This window comes from Cimex lectularius, unplaced genomic scaffold, assembly GCF_000648675.2.
Source record: "Cimex lectularius strain Harlan isolate CLEC.00 unplaced genomic scaffold, Clec_2.1 scaffold487, whole genome shotgun sequence".
NCBI lineage: Eukaryota > Metazoa > Arthropoda > Insecta > Hemiptera > Cimicidae > Cimex > Cimex lectularius.
The window spans coordinates 46,252-70,234 of NW_019393037.1; the positions used below are offsets into that span (position 1 = coordinate 46,252).

The 23,983-nt window shown below is 34.1% G+C and overlaps 1 protein-coding gene across 2 annotated transcripts; it reads right to left on the minus strand.

The window, feature by feature from the left end:
• Positions 1-480: 480 nt before the first annotated feature.
• Positions 481-22,414, minus strand: LOC106670735 (ubiquitin conjugation factor E4 B). Of its 2 annotated transcripts, XM_014401304.2 has the most exons (21): positions 22,161-22,414; positions 21,811-21,952; positions 15,632-15,697; positions 14,092-14,300; positions 13,432-13,812; positions 11,311-11,541; positions 11,085-11,243; positions 10,819-11,013; positions 10,175-10,363; positions 9,978-10,098; positions 9,777-9,916; positions 8,560-8,655; positions 8,264-8,496; positions 7,953-8,185; positions 7,765-7,891; positions 7,610-7,694; positions 7,423-7,535; positions 5,660-5,805; positions 5,284-5,586; positions 1,062-1,208; positions 481-1,002 (listed from the first exon to the last, which is right to left on the minus strand). In XM_014401304.2, exons 1-21 carry the CDS (start codon positions 22,182-22,184, stop codon positions 938-940), a joined length of 3,405 nt encoding a protein of 1,134 aa, XP_014256790.1. In that variant the 5' UTR covers positions 22,185-22,414; the 3' UTR covers positions 481-937. The 2 variants fall into 2 exon arrangements, with proteins under 2 accessions (XP_014256790.1, XP_014256792.1); XM_014401306.2 differs by lacking the exon at positions 15,632-15,697.
• Positions 22,415-23,983: the final 1,569 nt, after the last annotated feature.

Below are 23,983 nucleotides of genomic sequence, written 5' to 3' on the forward strand. Positions count from 1 at the left end.
TTCAAGGGAAAAGGTGGTAAAGTAAGAGAGATAATGCAATTACATCAAGGTTTATATTTGTATTTAAACACTAAATAAAGGGCCATACGAGTGTACATATGACACATTTATGTTATATACATAGTATATCTTGTTTATTTTTTATAATGATGGCAGTATTATTCCCCATCAATCTATATAAAGCCAGCAAATACACGATTAAACAGATCTAAAAAATAAACTATCTGTATTTAAAAAAAAAAAATGCCTAAAACTGAATTTTTCATAAAAATTGATTACGTATTAAATAAAGTCTCATTTTTTTACAATTCAAATATAGAAAGTAAAAATGTCAAATCAATATTTATACATATATATGTATATATAAATATACCGATATATATACATATATAATTATATCAAATTACAAATATTTTTCTTCCTTTATCACGTTATAAATAGTGCATACTATCACAATATTTCTGACGTAATACAAATATACACGTTTTCACATTATAATGCTCTAGAGAGATAGACAATTAAGCGACCAGACAATATTTATATTATACTGCTATAATTAGTACGTTGAGGATATTTACAGGCAGGAGAGTTCACAAAAGAAAAATCACATTGGGTTTTGGGTTTGTTATTTTTAAGCCGGGAGAGGGCTTGGACGTGGTAGGATAACTGACCCGTAACGGCCAACGGAATACACAAATTACATTAATTACACTTTAGAAGGCACTGTTTGGTCATTTAATCGATCCATGTTAAATATTTTGACATGTTTTCTCATCCTTCAACGGACTTGTTTTCCTTTATTTACAGATATTATTAAGCTGCCCTCGGACTTTGTGCTTCCTTTCTTGATACCACCCTCCCCACTTATTAACACCCTTCATATTTACACATAGATCAACAGATTGCGTTATGTCCCCGCAAAAGGGGTGGAAAACTTTCACATCTTGATATTGCTCTCTTTTTCCTTTTTCCATGCCTGTATCCTCTCTTTCAGTTCAGTTGCTACAAAAATTAATTAATTAATTAATAATTTACAATGAAATTTGTGCAAACTGACTTACCAGGAAGCAGCATATCTTCGGACAATGGCTGCCTGCTGAAAGGGTCTGTCGATGAATTAAGTAAATGCCTTATGATCACATATCGATCCATTACTTTACCACTAGGCAATAAAACTGGGTCATCCATTAAAGTGTCCATTAAAGGATCTAAAACACAGATTTTTTTTTTAATTTAAAGACTGGTATAACTAAAAACTGAGCTAAGGTACGGTTATAAATTTGCAAACTGATATCATATTGTGGGACTTCTTCTCCATGAGGTCTGCAGGGTGATGAACCCCGTTGTTCAATCATTACCGATCATTTTGGTTGTTTATCTGTTTAGTCTGTCAGATGGATTTCCATTTACACTATCTTTGTATTTGCCTGCATTCTTTTATTAATAGTGTCCCTTTTTGATGTACTACCCAGTACAAGTCTTGCAGACCAAAATGATCGTAATGTAACTGCTTCAGTGAATTTAAGAATCCTTCCGTGACACTAATTTTTCTTCTCAACCGTCTTTGCATAAAAACTTCAAAAATTATTATTTGCAGATTGTTCCTCTTCCTTTCCTCTTTGGAAACCGTCTGAAGAAATTTGATGCAATTGGCGGTTATTCTCAACCAACGCATAAATGCTTCGTGTCATAAGCTTGGAAAAACCTCTATGATAAAGGATTCAGTCATTACCTAATAATTTGTATTTAGCTGTAGTCGATCATTTTCGTCTGAGTCACATGTTGGCATTGTGCCTCTTCAACATTGGGCTTGGGACTAAATTACAGGTTCAAATCCCCACAGACATGAAGGAGAAATCTCACAATTTAAATTTCATTTGATTTAATAATCAAACAATTAATTGATAGACAACAAAATATCTTGTTTAATAACTGAACTATTATTTTTTGGCCGCTGGTGGTTTTCTTTATAAGCCAACTTATTTAATACTTAACATGACGTCAGTCGCCAAGGATCTCAGAGATCTGTTTTTTTCTGAACAACTAGATATTGAAGAAGAAAATAACTTTATTCTTGGACTGGTGTCCCCTAAGAATAATTTACATGAAATAAATAAAAGAAGTTCCTTCTATGAAGTTAAAAGTAAAAAAAAAGATAGAAATCTTGGCACAATGTATACCAATAAGACAGGACAGAAGACAAAATTACGAGAATATTAAACAAAAAAACAAATATTAACGTGAGGTCTCTGCTTGGAGGGAGAGGAGGTGATTATACAGGTGGGATTTAAAGTAGGAAAAGGAGGCAGCGTGACAAATAGAAAGGAGAAGGGAGTTCCAGAGTTTATTGGCTCGGATCAGAAAGGATCTTTCGAAGGTATGGGTTATATGTTGCGGAAGGATAAGGTCGATTGGGGATGAGCGGGTCTTACGAGTGAGATGTGAGGAGTTGAATTGGAGGGATTGGATGATGTAAGGAGGACGACGAATGTGGATGGACTGGAAAAGAAAGCAACCTAGGAAATACTTGCCTGGACCCGATAATTATGGTGGTGGATTTGAACGGATTAAGGACTAGGGAATTTTTATGGACCCATTCGTTGATGGAGTTTAGGTCTTTTTGGATCTTAAGAATGGATGAGTGAAGATCGGAAGGATATGTATTTTTGGGAGTCATCGGCATGTAGGTGATAGTTACACGACTGGATGGAGTCGGGCAGATCATTGATATAAATGGAAAAAAGGATAGGAGAGATGCTAGAACCTTGGGGCACCCCAGATTTTAGAGGGAGGAAGGAGGAGATAAGGCCATTGAGAAGGGAGACAGCTCGGTGGCGATTGGTAAGGTAGGAGTGGAACCAAAGGATGGTGCTGGCGGAGAAGGAAAAATATTGTTGATCGATGGAGGGCTCTCCTTCCACACTGACTAGTGAATCCACATAATTCAGTGTAACAATGACCTTGAACTCTACTAAGATGTTCGACTAGGCCTCACTTGGATCCACAAGATCCTGCGCGAACAAACTTGTAATTATTCTCACTTTAAACAATTTTTTTCAGCAATTCTGGCTCTGCAGGGTCAACCCAAAGAGATCCGGTGAAAATCCATATGGAAAAGATTAAGACCCTTAAATGGAGGGATGGAGAGGATATCCTAATGCATCTTATATATTTTCCTTATATATCCTTATATATAGCCTTAAACATGGGTGTCCTTTTTAGATGGCCCAGCTGAATTTCTCTTGAACCATTGATCCTATCAAAAAACCAAAAAATACGTGTTCAATATTTTTTAGTCTAGTTTCAAATTTTTACCTTTTTCAGAGAAAAATTATACGAGGTACCTCCAGTCCAGTTCAACTTCCAAATTTCAAATACGGTCCAATACATCTTGACACATCATTTTAAAGGATTTTTTATGCTGAAAGCAATGTGCATTCGAATTTTAAATCAGTCAAAAAATGACAAATTTATGGCAAAAAGTTTGGGGAAAAAATCATTTGGTTTGCTATTTTCAATCACATTTCATGTTCAAACTGCCTGCCTTGTAAGGATGCAACGATTTGCTCGTTTTAACCTCTCTTCAACGGTGCTCAGAGAGATAGAGTCAGGGGAGATGGATTTACAAAGCATTTTCTTTCCTTTGCCGCAGATCTTTAACTGAGGTTGTCGGGTTATGATTGGCATAGACACTGTTTTGTAAATGGTCCCCATGGATAGTCAAGTGGAAATAAATCAGGTGACTCAGGAGGCCAACAGATCAGGCCATGAGGTCCTATCCACCTATCCCAGAAGTGACGATTCAAATAACGTCTTGTCTCTCCATTGTAATTGTTGCAAAGGAACATCTTATATTGTTGGTAAAACCTCCCTCAAAAAATTGAGAAACAGCACCATTTACATTATTTTTGAACAAATAAGGCCCATTAATTTATTTTCAAGTAGTCCACAAAAAACGTTGATACTGTGAACCACCTTGAACTTGAATTCATCAGTCCATAGTTTTTCTTCAGCCTCCCAAATCGACATTTGGGCAAGGAACGTTACACGCCTGTCATAATCAGAGTCCCGAAGTCCCTGGACAAGATGACAGCGATACGGCATAAAATCGAATTTTAGCAAATATACGGTAAAATATTCAGCTCCTCATCGAAATTACGCCGCTGGTTTCTTTTTGCAACAACCTTGTTATTTTTTGACCAATTTAAAAACCGACTGTACCCTTGTTTTAAGGGTAAAAAAATCTTGAAAAATATTAAACTGTTTGTTCAGAGTCTGAAGACCTAAATATGTACCACACTGGCTCTTTTTTAAAATAAACTGTTACAAAATATTAATGATTGACGACCACTGTTTTAACCACTGCGTTAACTCACCTGAGGAAGGATTAAAATAAATCCGAAACGTTGTGGATTGAAAAAAAAACTGGTTGTTGTTTTTTTTTAGATGACCTATAATCCCACCTTCGAGAAGGAAAAATCATAAGGTAAAAAATCCTTTAAAATGATGTAGGGTCATATTGGAAATTTTGAAGGTTAACTGGGCCTGAGGTACCCTGTATAAATTTTCTACAAAAAAGGGAAAAAATTTTAAACTAGACTCAAAAATATTACAAACTTTTTTTTAAAATTACGTCATTGGTTCAAGAGAAATTCAGCCGTGACATCTAAAAAGGACACCCTACGGATGAAACTGAAAAAATAGAGGTGCATGAAGAAGACTCAAATTCTAAACAGGGTGAGTTAAGTTTGGATAGTGATGATGAAGAGAGTGACAGTTATTTTATACCTGCAACAGGTAAATCGGGAAGAAAGTTGTTGACACCATGAATTGGAAGATATACATACACACGTATATATGTATGTATATGACTGATTTTTACCAAGGTTTAATAATTAACTTTTGTTAAGTCTGACGCGTTATTATTCTAAGTTGGTATCACGTTATTTTCAGTACTTACTGCGATCAATCAAAGACTGTCAGAAAAAATATGTTCCTAAATTATATTCAAGTACATAATATTTTTGTTAAATTATATTTTGCTTAGAAGTTTGAATAAAAATTATGAAAACATTATTTGCATTTTATTTTGGCCAAAGATAAAGAAATGGCTAGTTTTGCCTTTAATTATCAAAATTTGACAAATGAATCTTACAGATCCTGCATAACCTATGTGCAACTGACGGAGTGTTAAACCATGAATATATTGTAAAGTTTAATTTTTTTTTTTATTTATTAACCTTGATTTTAAAACAAGTAAACTAATATTAATTTTATCATTACCTCTGAATTCTTCAGGTGCGTCGTTGTAATCGACTTCTTTCTTAATGTTCATGATTGCTATTTCTGCCGCTCTTCTAGTGAGAGCTCTGAACTTTTCTACTTCGGTCGTTGACTTGATGAGCGACCTTTGTAACCGTGTACCGGCATCTTCGAACAGTTCTTTCCTGAATGAACGCTCATCAGCGGCGATGGCAGCGGCAAACTCTTCACAGTCTAAGTGCAAGTAGATGTCAACGAGCTGGCTTAACAGTTTCCTAGGCTCCCAACCGTACTTGTCTGGCTTGAGCACCTTCAAATTCTTGCCTGTGAAGACACAACACATGCGTATAAAAATGATAAACTTTATTAAAAAAAAAAAATTTAAATTATCTCTTACATTTAGGTCCGCACAGCTGCTGCAGATTGAAGTTCAGCATGGCTGACAGCCTTCCGACCAGCTCAGGCCTCAAAAATGGCTCTTTGATTTTAACAGTCAAGTAGTGGAACATATCAACCGTCTCTTTTGCCAGAGTTAAATAAGATCTAAAATGAAAACAATTATAACACACACCTGCTCTATATGAATTGTACATTTATATTTTAAATATTGGGTTGTCCAGAAAATTTACCCCTCTATATAATAAACTTTACATTTTACAGATTATTTTTTTGTATGAATGTCAACACTTTTTAACTCTCTTCTAAACAAAAATGTTTGTTTACCTCAGTAGCATTTCGTTACTTGGGAATAATTCAGCCTTTACTAAGAAGCTAAGGTGTAATTTTCTCATAATTTCATTTTACAAGTTTAAAATCAGCAGTGCCAAAACTGCCAGAAACATTAATGTAGTCTGGGGTGATAGCAGAGATGGTTTAAAAATTTTTGGGAGGGAGAGTTTAGCTTGAAGACAAAGAAGGTCATAGAAGGATTTCATCCTTAAATGATGTTCTGCGAACTTCAGTCGAACAAAATCCCAGGACATCTGTTCAAGCACTTGCAGAGAATCCTCCAGTTATCAAATCGACCATCGCTGACCACCTTAAGGCAATTGGAAAGGTGAAAAAGGTCAAAAGTTGCATTTCTCATGCATTAAACCATCGCCAAAAAAATTGTCGTTATGAAGTTTGTGCAACAGTTCTTTGCCTAAACAGAAACGAACCATTACTGGTTAGAATTGTTACTTGTTATGAAAAGTGGATTCTCTACGTTAACAGCAAACATTCTGGGCAGTGGCTCAACAAAGGACAGCAGAGAAGCAGCCCAACTTATCAAAAAAAGGTGATGGTACCTCTTTGGTGGGTTTCATTTGGGCTGACTTACTACAGCTTCTTAATGTACTGCTCTCAAATTGAACGAACTAGAAATTAGCATTATTAAAGCCTTCCTTGGACAATCGGAAAAGGCCGATTATGTTACAAGACTATGCTCGGCCCCATGTCTCACATGGGACAACACGAAAACGTTGGATCTGGTTCTGCCTCACCATCCCTATTCTCCAGACCTCTCACCTATCAACGACCACATTTTCAGACATCTGGTCAATGTTTTACAGCATAGAAAAATTTATTGATCAAAAGTCGTTAGAAAATGCGTTTACAGAATTTGTTAATAATAAAGACTCAAAATTCTTTGAGATTGATGGAGGGTTTTTTTATTTTTTTTATTATATTTTATTTATTTATTTTTTTAAATTAAATTAAATTTTTTTTTAATAAAGCTGCATTATTTTCTGGATAAACCAATAAGTTGTAACCATATTCAATACATCAATTGAAAATTGAATGTAATACGTACACACACTACATACGCACACTATGTTAGTGGAAAATAAGAAGAAAACAATTTCAAAATCAATAAAATCAGGATTAGCTTTGTGCGGGGTCCCTACAGCAAGAGGCCAAAGAATCATGTGCTGTCCTGAGAAATGTAGGAGGCCTGGCCAAAAGGACAGGCAAGGCTCGAGCACCAATGTGATGTGTGGACAAGTTTGAGTGCATGTAAAAAACATGTACATGTTCTGTTTTTGGCTTTTCTTTTTGAGAAGAAAGGAAGTTATAAAATACACCAGTTTATGGGATTGCACTTTGCATAAGCATAAATATGTAGTATATTGACATTTTAAAAATGTTTTGCTATTCAAAATAATTCCTTGTATTTACCGGCATTGCCTTTCATCAGCTGATAACTGCCTTGTACGTGATTGCTGTTGCTCTGTAGACAACTGGCTCCATTGATTCTGATCGGTGATCAACTCTTGAACTTCGTGTATCCTCTGAAACCACAAACGCAAAAAGAATTTTCATTATTGCACGATCACGAGTAATTTCAAAAGATTAACTGTCACACCTTTAAAGATTCTAAGCTTTCATCGAGCAAGAAAGTCGTGTCATTCATTAACATATTTATAAACTTAACAAACTGCTTTCCTGACCTAAAAAAATTAAATTTGTTTAAAAAAATGTTGAAAATAAAGACAAAAAGAAAAGTTACAACTAACTTACTTGGATTCTTTAACAATTGAATCGCAATGGACAGGACTTTCCCACATACTTTTCAGTATCAAGTTTATGTGATACCTAATAGTAAATTTGTCATAAAACTCAGAACTGGACCCAGTTGTTTCAACATCTGCAGAAAAAAAATCCAAATATAATGATCCATTAACCATACTTGTGCATATATACTTTACCGGTATAAAATTTCATGAGATAAGAAGCCAGATGAGTTTCTGAAATTGGATGACTCATAACTCGTTGGTGGAGAGGAAGATTCCTTGGAAGAATTCCAGAGTGGAGTACAAAAAGGACTTCAACAACTTTAGCTACGAGGTACGGATTTCTTATTGACTGAGGACTGCACACGCAGACGAGAAGCCATGTGACTAATGTATCGTCCAGACCGTCTGCTACTGTCGGCATAAATCTATAAAATGAAACTTGTTTAAATACCATTTCAATCTGTCTAATTACTGCATTAATAAAATAAATTTAATATACGTACTGTAAAATGAAAAGTAGGAATTCTGCGATGTCCTCGACGTACCACTCGGGTAAAGCTGAAAATATCTGCGGCGGCTCTTGTGGCAGTGGAAGCGTCGGGTTGTACTTATAAGGCTCCCCAGTGAGCACCCTGAGCAAAAATTCGGCGACTGACGTGTAAAACACTAATGAGCGGCGTATTAAAGTCTTATCGAGTAGGCCTGCTTCCGCACATGACTTATTTCTTACAAGTTTCTGAAAACCAAACAATAATTTCAATGATTGTTTTTAAAATATGAGAAAACTTTAGAAACTCACCTTGATTTGATGCTTCCATCTTTTAATAAGTTCCTTATTCCTAGCAGCCAATGGCAGTGACTTCCACTGGTCTTCACTATTCATCATTTCGTCCACCTTAAAAAAATTAAAATTGCTTAAAATGGCGAAACAAATCATATTGTAATCAAGAAATTATCTTAGTATATGTTAGTAATATTTGTAAAGTATTTCAAACGTAAGTTTCTGATGTCTGATCTGATGTCCATCCATAGGGAGGCAAAGAAATATTCCGCACAAACCTGGTTGAAGTTAATGAGTTATTTAGTGTGGGAGGTTCCAAGTTGCAGACATGACCCATCAAGATGAGGGACAACATAAATTTAGGGTGGCGTGTCAGCTGGGTGGGCTTTGTATTAATGGGCCTCGGAAGCAGTAGACTCAGTTGGTCATAGTAACGAAAGGAGTGAACCGCAGCCAGAGCAAATGAGAGGAGTTAACAGAAGGACTGATTCAGCCTGTCAGCAAGAGGATGCAGCTGAAACAGCAGAGACTGTCCAGGGCCGAGAGCGAGTCAAGAGCAGTTCAATGCAGAAGGAGTCCACTGTTGAGTGTCATGGAAGAAGCGAACAGGACGGATTCAGCCAATCAGAGTCAGACAGCATGCAGTCAAGATCTGCCACAGTGAACGAGAGGAGTCAACCTACGGATACTGTCAGCAAAGACCTGGCCATTGTGATAAGTCACTTAGCCAACTGTCGGGGATCCAGAAAGCTGAGGAAAAAAGATCCTGGAAGATGCTGAAGGGTGTGGGAGCTGATGTTGTCAAGCGTCGTTTGGGCTAAGCCCTTGTAAATAAGCATGTGCCTGACTGACTTGCGTTGTTTGTTTGACTTTTTTTATGAGGGTATTCAATTACGAGGTTATATGAACCCTGTGTGAACCAATGCCCATTTGTATGGGGTTCGAATGTAGCTTCGCTGGATTTGCACCCAGGACCTTTATCTTACAGCGATATCTAAACCGTTGCGACCACCAACTTCTCCTTTTTTAATTATATTTTTACTTTTTTTATTACAATATTAAGACTTTTCCAGAGAATAAACGTTTTTGGATTTCTGATCCTTGCATTCGTGCGTACAAAAAGTAAATAAAAAACTAAATGTTCTCCTATCTCTTAGTGATAAGCACATAGAGCATCACCCACTTACAATATAATCTAACTATTAGTCCTCTATTGAGAGATATTTGTAATTTACCAATTTTTGTAGATCCCTGAGAGAACGCAGTCTTCTTTGGTAACGTTGCATTGCTGGAATAAGAGCAATGTTGTGACAGTGGAGGGTTAGAAACCAGCACTGAGTTGAAAATTTAGGTGCACTCCAGTAGATCTCCTTGTCTGTAAAAATATTTTAATTATAATAATAAAATAAACCGATAAGGCAAAATAAAAGACTTACTCAATGTGTTGAGCCAATCCTGTGCTTCCGTCGATGTGAATCTGAGTCTAGTATCGTATTTCACATCCACCATACTTGCCGGATGGAATAGGTACAACGGATCGATCCTATCCATTTTTATCTTTAAACATAAAAATTACATTAATTTTCTTTTCTCTTTTTAAACACAAAAACGCTAATTTTATATCTGCCGCTACCTTAACAGATAGCATCTGCATAATTGAGAGTAAATTAATCATAAAGCCGTCACCGGCGAGAGCTTTGTCGTCAGTTTGCATCTGAGTCCTTTTTTCGTTACGGCGCAGAAGCGCTGCAATGTACGCTAGCATCGGCTCCCTCGATGAGCCATTAACAAGTATATCGTGGAAAATTTTGTGTGTGATGACCTGAAAAATTAATTTTATATTAAACACTAATGGTGATACATTAACCTTTTCAGTACTCATTTTTGGATACTAAAACGCATCACCTCAATAGATTTAGAGCACACAAAAAATCATGAGGGAGAGAAAACTTGTCACTAGACTTGACATTTTAAATATATAATAAAATGTATTTTAAATATATAAATAAGTTTTTTTAATGAAATTAATAGATAAATGTATAAATTGAAAGTTGGACTTGTTACAAATAAACAGAGTGAGATATCTTGTTGAGGTCTGCAAGGTGACAAAACTGTAGTTTGGTCATTTCTGATCAGCCTGGTCTGCTTAGTCTCACTGCGATGATCGAAAACGACCAAATTACTACATAAAAAATTGTTACAACAAAAAGAATTTTTTATCTAGACTAAAATAAATTTACTAAATATTGCATAAATTACGATGTATTATAAACTTACTCTAGAATTTTCAAGAACGCCTTGCAAGGTTGTATAAAGGGATTTATCTGTTGTAGAGTTTCCTGAAAAGAACCTGTCACCGACTTTCGGGTCCTCTTCCGTGAAAACTGAGACAGAAAGAAACGGGCCGAGGAAGGAAGTCCTTGTTACTTCTCGTCCTGCTGCATTTGTCACTGTGTAGGGCAGGAACTGAACCTGAAACGAGTTTTTTTTTTGTCAATCAGTGTATTTGTTTATTTTTTAAATTTTAAGTTGTGATATTTTACCTGGTTGGTGATGAGAGAACAGATTGGCCTGACCCCATTGGGGCCGCACCGGATGTCGACTAATTCAGCGAGAGCTTCAAGAGGCTTTCTGTGAGCATCGTCGACAAGCGAAACGCTCTGCATTACTCTGAACAAACCTTGAAGAACTGGGCTGAATACCTGGAAAAAGTAACAACGTATAAAAACAAAAGCTGTCGTCATATCTAGAAATTGTAAATGTACACACTCTGCTAAGCGTTTCCGGGTTGTTGTGAAGGCGTGTCAACAGCTCGACGAGAAAGCCTCTTGGGAGGGTCTGCATGAGAATAGGCTGGAGAAGAGGCGACGAAAGCGAACCAGCAGGCCCGGTAAAATCGACTTCCTCCAGGACGACATCCTGGAGCATGAGAGATGTAAACTGTACGCACTGGGCCCTGACTTCGGCTAGAACTGTGCTCAGCGGCTTGACGCTGCTTTTCTGAAATGCAAATACACTCAGTAAATTAATAAATAAATTAGTTAATTATACTGTGATGGGAAGATACAAGATAATTCCTTATTCCTTTTTCTACTGTAATTATGAAATCATAATACCTTGACAACTGTTACAGCCCAAAATCGCCAACAAAAATATGCCTGTCAATCAGTGGAGACGGGAGTGGGAAAATAATTTTAAAAAATAAATACCTGTTAAAGATATACGCTTGTTTAATGCCTAAATTAAAAGGCTTTACATCTCCTCAGTTTCCGTTTTCAACTTCTTGGGTTGTGTCAAATAATTTAACTGGTAATAATTTGTTGAAGTCGTGAGGAGTGGTCAAGAATGAGGTATTTTAGAAAAACACCTTTTTTATTTTTTTGCCGATGTTTCAACCTTTGTTCGGGTCATCTTCAGGGCATAAGGTGTGGTGCTATTCTTGTGGTGTCATATTGATTTTGTGTGAAAGTGTTGTGAAAACAAAACTAACATGACACCACAAGAATAGCACCACATTTTATACTCTGAAGATGATGGCCCTAATAAAGGTCGAAACATTGGAAAAAAATGAAAAATGTGTTTTTCTAAACTACCTCATTCTTGACCGCTCCTTACGAATCCAAATAATTATGAAACAACAGGTCACTAAGAAACACGCATTAATCGGTAATCATGATTTGAATGAAATGCATTTAAAGCATTGTTTACTTTATGAGTTCCAAAGGGAACAATGCAACTGTTGCAATAAAAGTTTGTGTGCACTGTTTGGTACTAATCTAGTTCCAATCCATTCCTAACCAACAGAAACAACGATATGTTCTTTCATTAATACATCTATACTTGTTAGGAATCGTTTATTATAGATAAATAAATAGCAGCGTTGATTGATGTTTAAAGTTGATATCCGTACAGCACAGTTGATTCCCGAATTTGTGGATGCTTTAAGTTTGGCTACTTCACAAATATTTGTGCACTTTGAAGTAGACAAGGAAATCGACAATTAGCCAAGCGTAGCGAGCACCAAATATTGTTGCTTGGCGGATAACCAAGCACCCACTAGTCAAGATTCGGCAAACCTTTGCTCGGCATTTGACAAATACCACATTTCTGGATCTACCTAAAGCTGGGCGCACACTAGGTCAGTGGGGTGGTGCAGCGTGGAATTGACCCCAAGAAAAGTACATTGAAATGAAAGTAACCCTGCACACTAGGTTGGTAGGGCGGCATGGCGCAGAGCTGGTGATATTCTCCAAATGTAAGGTGTTTGGTGTTGATTTCATGTACCCATGCTTTTCATTTTTGTTTTTGTCTTTCTTCCTCCTATTCCAACTCTGCGACCACGACCAGAAAAATAGTTTCCTTGTCACTATTATTTATTATGAATACAGTTATTTTCGTGTGGGGACTCCTGCAAATGCAAAATCAAACCGCAGCGCTAGTCAAATGGAGCGGGAAAATTTGACCAATGCGGCCGAGAGCAATTCCTAAATAGTGTGCAGACCTTCACAATTCTGACCCGCCGCTCTGCCCCACCGACCTAGTGTGCACCCAGCTTTATTAAGCTGAATAGGTCTCGATCTCAATTTGTTACAGACTAGCTCAAATCCACTGTAGTTGTAATAACATAAATTTAATTTTTTTTTTAAATTTTCATTTCAAAGCCTTAAGATGCGATTGAATATTTTCATCGTATTGCTCTACAGTCATAAAAGAGTGCTTGCCAAAAATCTCTATTGGCAAGTATTATTATTTCCCTTGTAAACAAAATGTTGGCGATTTTTCAACATTTATTTATAAAAGATGAACAATTTATATGAATCCATATATGTTTAATGGTCATAAATGACCATATTAATTATTCTTTTACAGACGTATATTAATTAACATTACCTTTGGGTGGTTGCGCTCTTCGATGGCGACGCGGCTATAGCATTCTGTGAGGTATGTGAGTGTTGTGGAAGCGTGTGACGGTGGGTTTGGCACAGCTGGAAGCGATTTCATCTCCACGTTGTCGTCCGGCGTTGAGCACAGAATCGGCGATGGAAGCGGGTTTTCCCCTGAGGCGATCTGGCACATAACTTCCATCAGGCACTGGCTTATCAGGTCCTGTATGTCAGTCTGCTGCTCCTCCTTCTGCCTTTCGGACATGACGGCGGCCGTCTCGGGCAGATATATTGTGGATTCGGCTTGTTCTGTCCACGAGACACACAACACTCTTGACACTACCGTTTGCAAATATTCTTCAGGAACTTCACTGCCTGTGCTTATAGTCTGCAAAAATAAATATAAAAAACTAGAACGCTAAAGTTGTTCATTATAAAAAAAAAAAAATACAAAAAAAGAGAACCCTTCATTTCCGTTTTATTATTTTAATTATTATATTTAATATAACATTTATCTTTTAATTTATAATTTGTTTTTGTTTTGAAAACTGTTTAATATTTGTGCTTTATGCATGGCCAATTTGATAAATAAGGAAAAAAAATTGTTCTTAAAAATTTATCTACTTAAGTCAAAAGAAATGATTATTTATTGCAGAATTTGTTTTACCCTGATCCTTGCTTCTTTGGATTCATCAACTTCCATGTTTTCGATACCCGAATCAACATCTATTTGCAACGATGTCCCTTTGCCCTCCCCGGCGCTCCTCGAGCCAGAGCAGTTCTCTGCTTCGGACACTTCTTCGACCTCCATCTGTGATGAATCGGTGCTGAGAGAATCACTCTTCTGGCCGGACAGCGATGGTGGAAAGCCAATTTCTGAAAATGCCGCTTTTTCAATTATCACAGCCGACAAAGTTTTAAAGGCTGAGAATAAAACAAAACAACAAAAAGAACTAATAAAACTACTATATAAGCTAGTGAAGCTGAAAAAAGCCAAAAGCTTATTCACAGCATTTTATACATTGTGATCACTTCAAGGATAATAAAAAATGCGAGGAGTTAAGACAAATGTCTTATTTTCTGTAAACCTAAAATAAATTACAAATTAACAAAAAATGCAAAATTACAAAGCAATTGACTTTCTAGAGCCACTAAAAAATATCAACAGTTAATAATTTAGGTTTAATTTACTTACAAAATGACTCTCTTGTCTATATTGACAAATCTTTAAAAAAATTAATTAATTTTTTAAACTAAAATCTTAATAATAGTTTTGTGTGGGGAATGTACGATTTAATATAAACGTATAAATAAAAATGTTTTTCCTGAAATCCAGGAAGAGAAAGAAAAGTAAACAATTTTGCATTGCAAACAAAAAAATCCCTGCTTTCTAGCTGTAAAAACAAATGTATATATAAATAAATAAAATACCAATGATAATTTGTGATATGGCTACGACTTAAAATATAAATATTCCCTTGTTTCGATTCAGCGTAATTTTTGTTCAGGCAATTTGCCAAATTGAAAGTTTCGACAAGATTAACGGGCCCTTGATGATAAGGACATTGCTGTAGGTCAAAACGGAGGATAGCGAACCAGAAATAGCGTCATAACCGACTATGAGTCAATATTTCCCTTGGGCATAGTTACAAACAGAAATCTGCTCTTCAAAAAGAAATAAAAGTAAAGGGAAAAGAAATCGAAAGTGGTTGATTTCGGATCATCATAAACTTTGCCTGGATAATACAATAATAGCAATAAAGAGAAAAATCAATAATGTAACAGTTAAAATTTGTTATTGTTTTTTCACTGTCATTGTTATTGTTTTCTTTAAAAAAGGATTAATTCAAGAATAAGAACATTTTTATTTCATTGCCAGTGACATTTAAAATACTCTCATATATGTTTTATTGAATATAAATAACTAAAAGTAAAAAGATCACTTATAAAAATATAAAAAAACAACATTTCCAAGTGATCACAATGTAAGTAAGTGATAATCTACAAAGTCTACAAATTTATTTGTTTTTATTGAGTATCTCATCAGAATTGAAATGATAAATGAGCCAAAAAAATTACTGTCCACACGCTTTTAAGTTTAAATAGTGAAACTTAAAAACAAGTATATAATATACAATAAAAAATATTTAACAAAAATTAAAAAAAAGAGAGAGATGAGAAAACATAGATTTGAAATTCTAACACACCTTCGAACATTGCTCTTTTCCGTTTGTTCTTTTCTGGGAGAGTGAATATTTCCGAGGGTGCTGAATCTGAAAATAGTGCCATTTCGGTTAGGATAATGTTAATTCTTGGCTCAGTTTCTCAACGTTTATTATAAAACATGCAGAGTAACAGTCGGAAAACTTAGCTTTTCTACTAATATTCCTATCTGCTCAGAACTCTGCGTGCAATCGCGTAATCCTAAGGCATCTTTGCGACACAATTCAAGTCTAGAGATTCTATTCTAATATCAATTAAGCTCCGACTATTGGGCAGTTTTAAAATTGACGCAAGTTTCAAATCGAAGACAAAAAATAAAATGACAATTCAAACACACAATTATCAATTGGATCTAATCAAAAAGAATGTTCAAATCACTCTACAGCAAATCAGCAGATGAAATATATAAAGATAATTTTTATTGCAAAGAAATAAAGAGTAAGACTTACAAAATTGTGTGCGTTTTTATACATAGTTTGTTTTATTTGATGATGTATCTGGTAAACATTTTTTACAGAGAATTTCACGTAATTTCAGTTTTGTGTATTAGGAATCCACCATTTTATAAAATTGTAAACTGTGCTGTGGGCAATTGATGGGTTTTCTTATAGGGTAGGTGGTTAACTAATTTTCCCGTTTGCTATGTACTATGTTCGTTCATCACATCGTTTATTATAGTTGGATTTTAAAAATGAATTGGGATCAGATCTTTCTATTATTCACTGAATATTAGTTTTTTAAAAAGTAGTGGGGCATGCCCATAGTATTTCAATAGAATTAAATAAACAAGATGCATAGAAGAAATGAGAAAAGAATCTGAAGGGACAAAATGAAGATGAACAAAAACATGGTACTCGAAAAGGGTAAAGATGAAGCGAGAAGCTGATTCCGGCATATCAGTAGACCCCTTCTTGGTACTCGTTGCAAGATACAGGGAAAAAAGATATGCATTGCACCATTGAATGAATTACACAGAACATGATATGTAGCAATACACAACTGACAAATGTTACAAGTATAAAAGGCATATGTATACATATAAAGGGGCGGCAATTGACTGAAAAATAAAAATAATTTGTACTTTTCTATGGCTATTTTTAGCTCAAAATGTACAGGCCTTGCATCATACACTCAAGAATTTTTTTTACACTATTGTCTACTTCTAAAAAGCACCAAGTATATAACTGTTGCACATATGTTTCCAACTAGAATTACTGCAGCGAGACTTTCAAAAGTTTGAAAAACTGCAATGTGGGAAGCATTTTCCTACAAATTAGGCTAATGTTCCTTTTTGTATGCTTTTTGAATTGTTCAAGCAATAAATATGCTCAGAAGTTTCAAATTTTGGCAGGTTTGAACAAAAAAAAATCTTAAGTCCCTAAACGATAATTTCAGTTGTAAAGCTTTAATGGGTGTCCTGTGAGTTAAAGACTTGTTCTTGGTTTTAACTTTGTTGCCTGTCTTATTCACACACCAAACTGTTTGTCATATTCAGAGAATAGCGTACATTTAATTGTTTGTTGATTTGATTTTATGATATGGAGGTATAAAATGCCTGGCCTAAACAGAAAGCTAATGTTCAAATTGTTGACAAATGTTTAATAACTTGCTTACCAACTAAAAACTTTCCACTAATAACACTAAATATGAAAACCACTATCAAGTAATAAACTGACTACAGGTTATGTAGAATCAAACTTTTTCCTTTGTTCAATTAAATGAAAATAGGCCTACTATTGTCAATTTGGTTTAGTGTAATTTTGTTTTATAGAGCTTGTCAGTAATTACAATCTGTAGATTATATTTTTTCCCTAAATGGAAAAAACCTTTACTCTTTTTTTTTAAACTGCAAATATATTTAAATTAGATTTTTTTTGTAAATTATGACTTTTAAATGATTGGTTAAAATAATAACAGGCTAAAATGTTACACTTTAGACAAAATTGTTGTGAGTTTTGCAGAATCAAAGTATTCTGTTTTTTGACCTCTCAATGGATATCTTAAAAACAACGACAATAATAAAACAAGGAAACCCACAGATAAATATTAAATGTAAATACACTTTGTTCTATAGGCTACTATTTTTCAGGCAAAAAAACATATAATAATTAACAAACTGACATGTCTAACATGGTGAAAAAATTGTGAATTCACAAAGCAGCACTGAAATTATGGATAACATGAATGATGGCTGGGCAGCAAAAAAATAAATGACAACAGTCAATTTCAATACAATTGTTTGTAACTATTTGAGGCACTGTAAGTGACAATATTATCGACCAAGTTCATTGACCGACGTAGTAACATTAAAAGGAAACCCTGAGATCAATATTAAGAAAGGTTGATCTTTAGTTTCAGGGCCAAACTAAAATATTGCAAATTAGCCACTGACTATTTGGATTTTGACCTGATCTTTTCACATCACTGACATAGCAAATATTAGAGCAAGGAAACTGAGGGGAAAATGTATTTCTAGTCTGATTTTTTTACTGCAAGCCCCATTTCAGTGTTAAAAGTATAAAAATCTTGTTTTTGCCAATTGTGTCATTTTATAAGTTAAACTTATAGGAAATGAAGATAAGATAATGTCATAAATTTTTAACAATTGTTGAAATTGTATAAGAAACTTATCTTATGTGAACAATGTAACAAAGGTTTACACAGATGAAGATGTACTGAGTGGAAACAATTTTAAGTATGACAATATCTATTGATTTTGGACAGTTAAATTCACTGTCTCATAAAGTTATACATAATTGGTGTAGCGATATGTTGGCATGATGTTGATTTTGTTTTAGTCGTAATGTTATTTATACTTAATAATGGCATAATCAGTAATAATTACTGGTATGTAAATACTTGTCCAATTTGATTGGTGTATTTTAGGCCTTGGACTTGATAAGAAATGACCCTAAATTTCTAATTATAATATCTGTTTATTTTGAAAGGTTGAATTCTAAATTTTGATAATTAGAACAAATCCAGCAAATAGATTAAAACCGGTAAGAACAAATGTCAATGAGTGAAACCCAGAATTGTTCCAATTATTGAACAAAGGAAATGACATACATAAATGTTAAGAAACGCAATGATTATTTTATTTTACTAGAAAAAAAACTTCATTGTCTGGAAGGGTTATGTAGAGTATGGTGTAGGCGTAAGAAGACTAAAGGTATAACATCAAGGCATTGAAACCCGTGTCAACACTGATCAATGAATTTTAGAATTTGTAAAACAAACAAAAATTGAAGGTCTGAAGTTTACAAAATTATCAAATGTTACAGAACCAAATATAATAACTGTTGATTTTACAGTGGGGCAATTTTATGTTGGTTACAGTGAAGTTGTAATGTAGTATTTATAAGTAAACTTATCATAATCGGAATAATCAATTATTTTTTAGGCCCTTAACTTAGTAATAAATGTCACATTTATGTTGGGTCCAGTGTAGTCATACTTCATTGGGTATGATGTCATAATCAGCATGGAAACACAAATTCGAACTCTATATTTTAGGCTCTCAAATTGATAAAAATAGTATAAAAAAATCTAATTATAAGAATATCTGTTGATTTTGGAGGGTTGAATTCTAAATTCAACTAATTAAATTGAATTTATTTGTTGCACTATAGAAACAAATGGCATGTGTAAGGTTATGTTGGGTACAATGTAGTTGCAAAGTATTTACATGTAATCTAAAATTGTCACAATCTGGGTAATTAAACTTGTGTCAATCCTTGTACATGGATTTGAAATTTTCCAATTATTTTAGGAACCTGAATTTGGAAAAATTGTCAAAACCATAAAATATTGGTATGTGAACACATATGATCAATGAATTTTAGGCCTTGAGTATAAAAATGATTGGAAACTTTTAATTATAATAATATATGTATTGGGTTGAACTGTACTGGGTTGAATTTTAAGTTTGGATACTTGAATCCAGCCAAGTTAATGAGATTAAAACTGATAAGAACAAATGCCAATGGGTATGACACGGAAACAAAATCAACATAATGTAAGCATTAAAAAGGCTTTATACTTTTTTATAACAAAGAAATAAATGTCAAAGGTAAGATTATGTTAGGTATGGTGTAGTCTTAATATAAATGAGGTGTGAAGAGTATTACGCAGAAAACAAACACTTTGAGTGAGTAGAAATACTTTGAATATATTTAAAAAAAATATTTTTTGCATTGTATAAATTCACTTTTTTCCACATCCTACATGTATTTGTTAAATTTAAACAATGTTTATAAATCCCAGGCCCTAAAGATGATCTCAACAAAGATAAGACGTTGGCACGATAAGAAAATGTTTTCTGAAACCTACATCACACCAGACTGCATCTCAGGATTTCCGAATAAGTATGTACATTATTTTTTTTAAGTGAAGATTCTACTCACGTAAAGTAGTATTTACATGTAATCTAATATTGTCAAAATCAGGGTAATGTCACAGGTAAAGCATGCTAGGTACAGTACAGTCTTAATACAAATGATGTATGATTATGTAAATTAATTTTTTGTAAATGATGTTTCTCCTCACAGATTTGATGTTACAACCACAGTTACCAGTTGTAAACAACAAATCTGTGAGTGGAACCATAATTTACAAAAAGTGAGTTGTCGCAATGTAGTATGCTGGACACTGTGAATTATAACAAATCATTGATTGTGAAGGGTCGAGTTTTAAGTTTTTATACTTGAATTTTACCCAGAAAATGAATAAAACTGATAAAAAGAAATGTCAATGATTGCAAGAAAAAAAATCAAAATAATAAAACCATTAATAAACTTAACTTATAGTTTATTATTCTGTATATTTTTTGTAACAAAGAAATAAATGTCAAGGTAACATTAGATACTTTGAATTATAACTATATCTGTTGATTTGTAAAGGTCGAATTTCAAGTTTTGATACTTGAATCTACCTAGAAAATGATTAAAACAAATGACAATGATTGCAAAAAAAAAAAAATCAAAATCAAAATAAAGTATTAAAACGGTTTTATAGTTTATTTTGTATAGTTTAGCAACAGAGAAATAAATGTCAAAGGTAAGGTTATGCTAGGTATGGTGGGGTCTTAATAGAAATGAAGTGTGATGAGTATGTAAATTCATTTTTAGGAAATGTTGGTTCTACTCAGAGATTCGTTGTTACAACCACAGTTACAAAAAAAAAAAAAAAAAAAAAAAAAAAAAATAATAATAATAAATGATTATTCTTATCATTTATTGATAAGAATAAATTGTCAATGATTGTGACAAAAAAAAATTTAAATTAAAAAATAAAACAAAACCATTAATAAACTTAGTTGACTAATAAATGTCAAAAGTAAGGATATGTTAGGTACGGTGTAGTCTTAACAGAAATGAGGTGTGAAAACTATGTAAATCAACTTTTTGTAAATGATGGTTCTAGTCACAGATTTGTTATTATGACTAAAGTTACCAATGACCAAGTTGTAAACAATAAATCTGTGAGAATTACCATGTATTACCATATTTACAAAAAGTGAGCTGTCTTAATGTTAGTATTTTTTAAAAATATCTGCTGATATTGAAAGGCCGACTTTTAAGTTTTGGTACTTGAATCTAGCCCAGAAAATGATTAAAACAAATGTCAATGATCAAAACAAACGAAATGTTCAATGCAACGTCACAATCAGAAAAATACCTTATTTTTTAGGTCATTAAGGTAGAAATAAATCTTGCATGTAAAGCTATGCTTGGTACGGCGAAGTCTCAAAGTAATGTCATAATAAGAGAATAATTTTATGAAATTTAGGATTGTAAAAAAATTTTTTAGCTCTGGATTTGATGAAATTGGCTAAACCCTGATCCGAGGCAATTTCATTTCGTTTTAACAGTGTTAAATTCTATGTTATTGTAGTATTATATAGTCCGTTGAATTGATTAAAACCAATAAGCTGAATAAATGTTAATTATTGAACAGTCTGGATTGTTTGTTTGGTATATAAAAGAAAATATAAGGATAAAATCGATTCTCAGGGCGCCCATTGAGCAACAGGCAAGGTATATGTGGTAAAAATTATAAACCCTAATTTTTTTTTTTTAATTAATAAGGTCTTGGAAAGTGTAATTATCCTTTATGATTTGCTTTTTTATTTATTTATTTTGTTTAAATGGTAAGTACTCACCCTTCATCGGCGTGATCGGCCCGGGGGTGACTGGCGACGCGGCCAAGGACGATGAACTCGGCGACGTCGGCACCTGCGCTCCGTTCGACGATCCTGGCGAGGCCTCGACCACGGCCAAACGCGCCAACCTTTTCTTCCGTATCTATTTGGCCCGAAACAAAAGAAAATTAGAAACGAGTCTTTTTTAGACTAAAAGAAAAGGGTTGGAAAAAATAAAAGTTAAAAAAAAATAGGGAAAAAATTTTCTCAGGGGCTTAATAAATATGAAAATGTACAATTCTGAATAGGCAATTTTTGGTTTTTCCCGATTTTTTTTAATAAGTGGAAAACATCCGTTGTAAAAGACTCACCTCTTCCTGACTCAGCTCGCTCATTCTGATCGTATTTTGGCCTTTTGTCTCTCTCGGCTCGGGACGAGACTCGGCTGTCTGTGTCTCACGTGGATCTCGAAAGCCGTTGGTATAACAATTTTCGTTTGCAGACTGGGAATTTGGCTTTTGGGGGAAAAAAACAAAGACGGAGTAAATAAAATGTTAACCACACAAGACAGTCACCCTTGAGAGGATGTTTTGCATTTAGCACTTTCATCAAAGTGACGTAAAGGCCCAGCTGTTACGGGACGGGGCACGGCCTGCATGAACGGGACGCCGTCAGCACGAGCATCGACAAAACAACGATTTTCAACAAAAAGTACAACAAAAAACAACCCTTAAAAACAAATTACAATCTGAATAATAACAAAAACACCAACGGAAAAAGCCGATTTTTCTACTCCATAGAATACGTTCTGCAATCAATACTCAGGTCGTTTAACTTTCCCCATTTACACAAAAAATCAATACCAAAAAAATTTTTTTTTCTTGTATTTTAAATTCATTTTATATTAAAAAATACAAAATTTGATATAGAATATTATCACTTGATTCAATAATTTATTGTTTCATTTTATTTTTTGTCAAGCATTGTTTATGATTACGCGTAGCATTTGAATTCCCAGTTTTCCCGCCAAAGTTACACAATCTTTTTGGTGTCATGTCATACATTTTCAACTAAATAAATGGGAGTTTTTCTCTTTCCGAGAAAATAAGATTTTAACAGGGTTCGAAAACCGCAGGTGTCACAAATTTTTCTTTGTGAATAAAATTGTGTATAATTAACTGATAATTTGTTGAAGTCGTGAGGAATGGTCAAAAACGAGGCGGTTTAGAAAAACACCTTTTTCATTTTTTTTGCCTGCGTTTCGACCTTTATTCGGGTCAACGTCAGGAAATAAAGTGTGGTGCTATTCTTGTGGTGTCATTGATTTTAACCATTATGACACCACAAGAATTGCACCACACTTTATGCCCTTAAGTTGACCCAAAGGTTGAAACGTGGGCAAAAAAAATGAAAAAGGTGTTTTTCTAAACCGCCTCATTCTTGACTGCTCCTCACAACTTCAACAAATTATGAAACAACAGGTCACTAAGAAACAAACATAATTGATTATTTGAAGATCCTGAGATGCTGGTGTTATGCAGGTTAGAAAAACATTTTATAGTGCCAACGTTTTGATATTTATTGACATTTCAGGGCCGGGGGTTTACAAACATTCTTTAAATTATATAAATACACGTAGAATGTGAAAAAATGAATTTATACAATGATAGAAATGTTTGACTCATTCAAAGTTTTTGTACTCACGCAAAGTGTTTACACAGAAAACAAACACTACAAAACAACAATTGCACTTTATCTGATATTTTGTTAAATTTGGAAATTACAAGTAAATCAATGGGAGTTTCTCTTTTTGAGAAAAGAAGGTTTTAACAGATTGATGAATTTTACTGCAGTTTACTATTTTTTGTCTTAATTAATGTCTGGAAAATGTTTTTCAACAATGCACCTGTTAAAGGGCAAAAAGTCAACTATTTTGCTATGAAGTATAATTTGGATCTACCGGAAGCCCATTTTAAAAATACTTTGGACTTGAATCTCACGTGGGGTGTTCCAGCAAACATTTTAGCATCCATCAACGATTGCTATTTAAAAAAAAAAATCGATTTTTATTGATGCGAACTTACCATATTTGATCACAATCTCTTTTCATTGGTGCATTAAAGGAGTATAATTTATTTTAAAAATAGAACATCACAAGATGATTTCCAGATCAAATAATTTATTAACTCTCATT

Bases quoted from the DNA above. Each gene is read 5' to 3' on its own strand.
- LOC106670735 (XM_014401304.2), bottom strand. From the start codon at position 22,184: ATGAGCGAGCTGAGTCAGGAAGAG. The intron at 11,244-11,310 runs GTGTGTACATTT...TACTTTTTCCAG, and splicing joins ACCCGGAAACGCTTAGCAGA to GTATTCAGCCCAGTTCTTCA. The intron at 8,497-8,559 runs GTGAGTTTCTAA...TTTGGTTTTCAG, and splicing joins GATGGAAGCATCAAATCAAG to AAACTTGTAAGAAATAAGTC.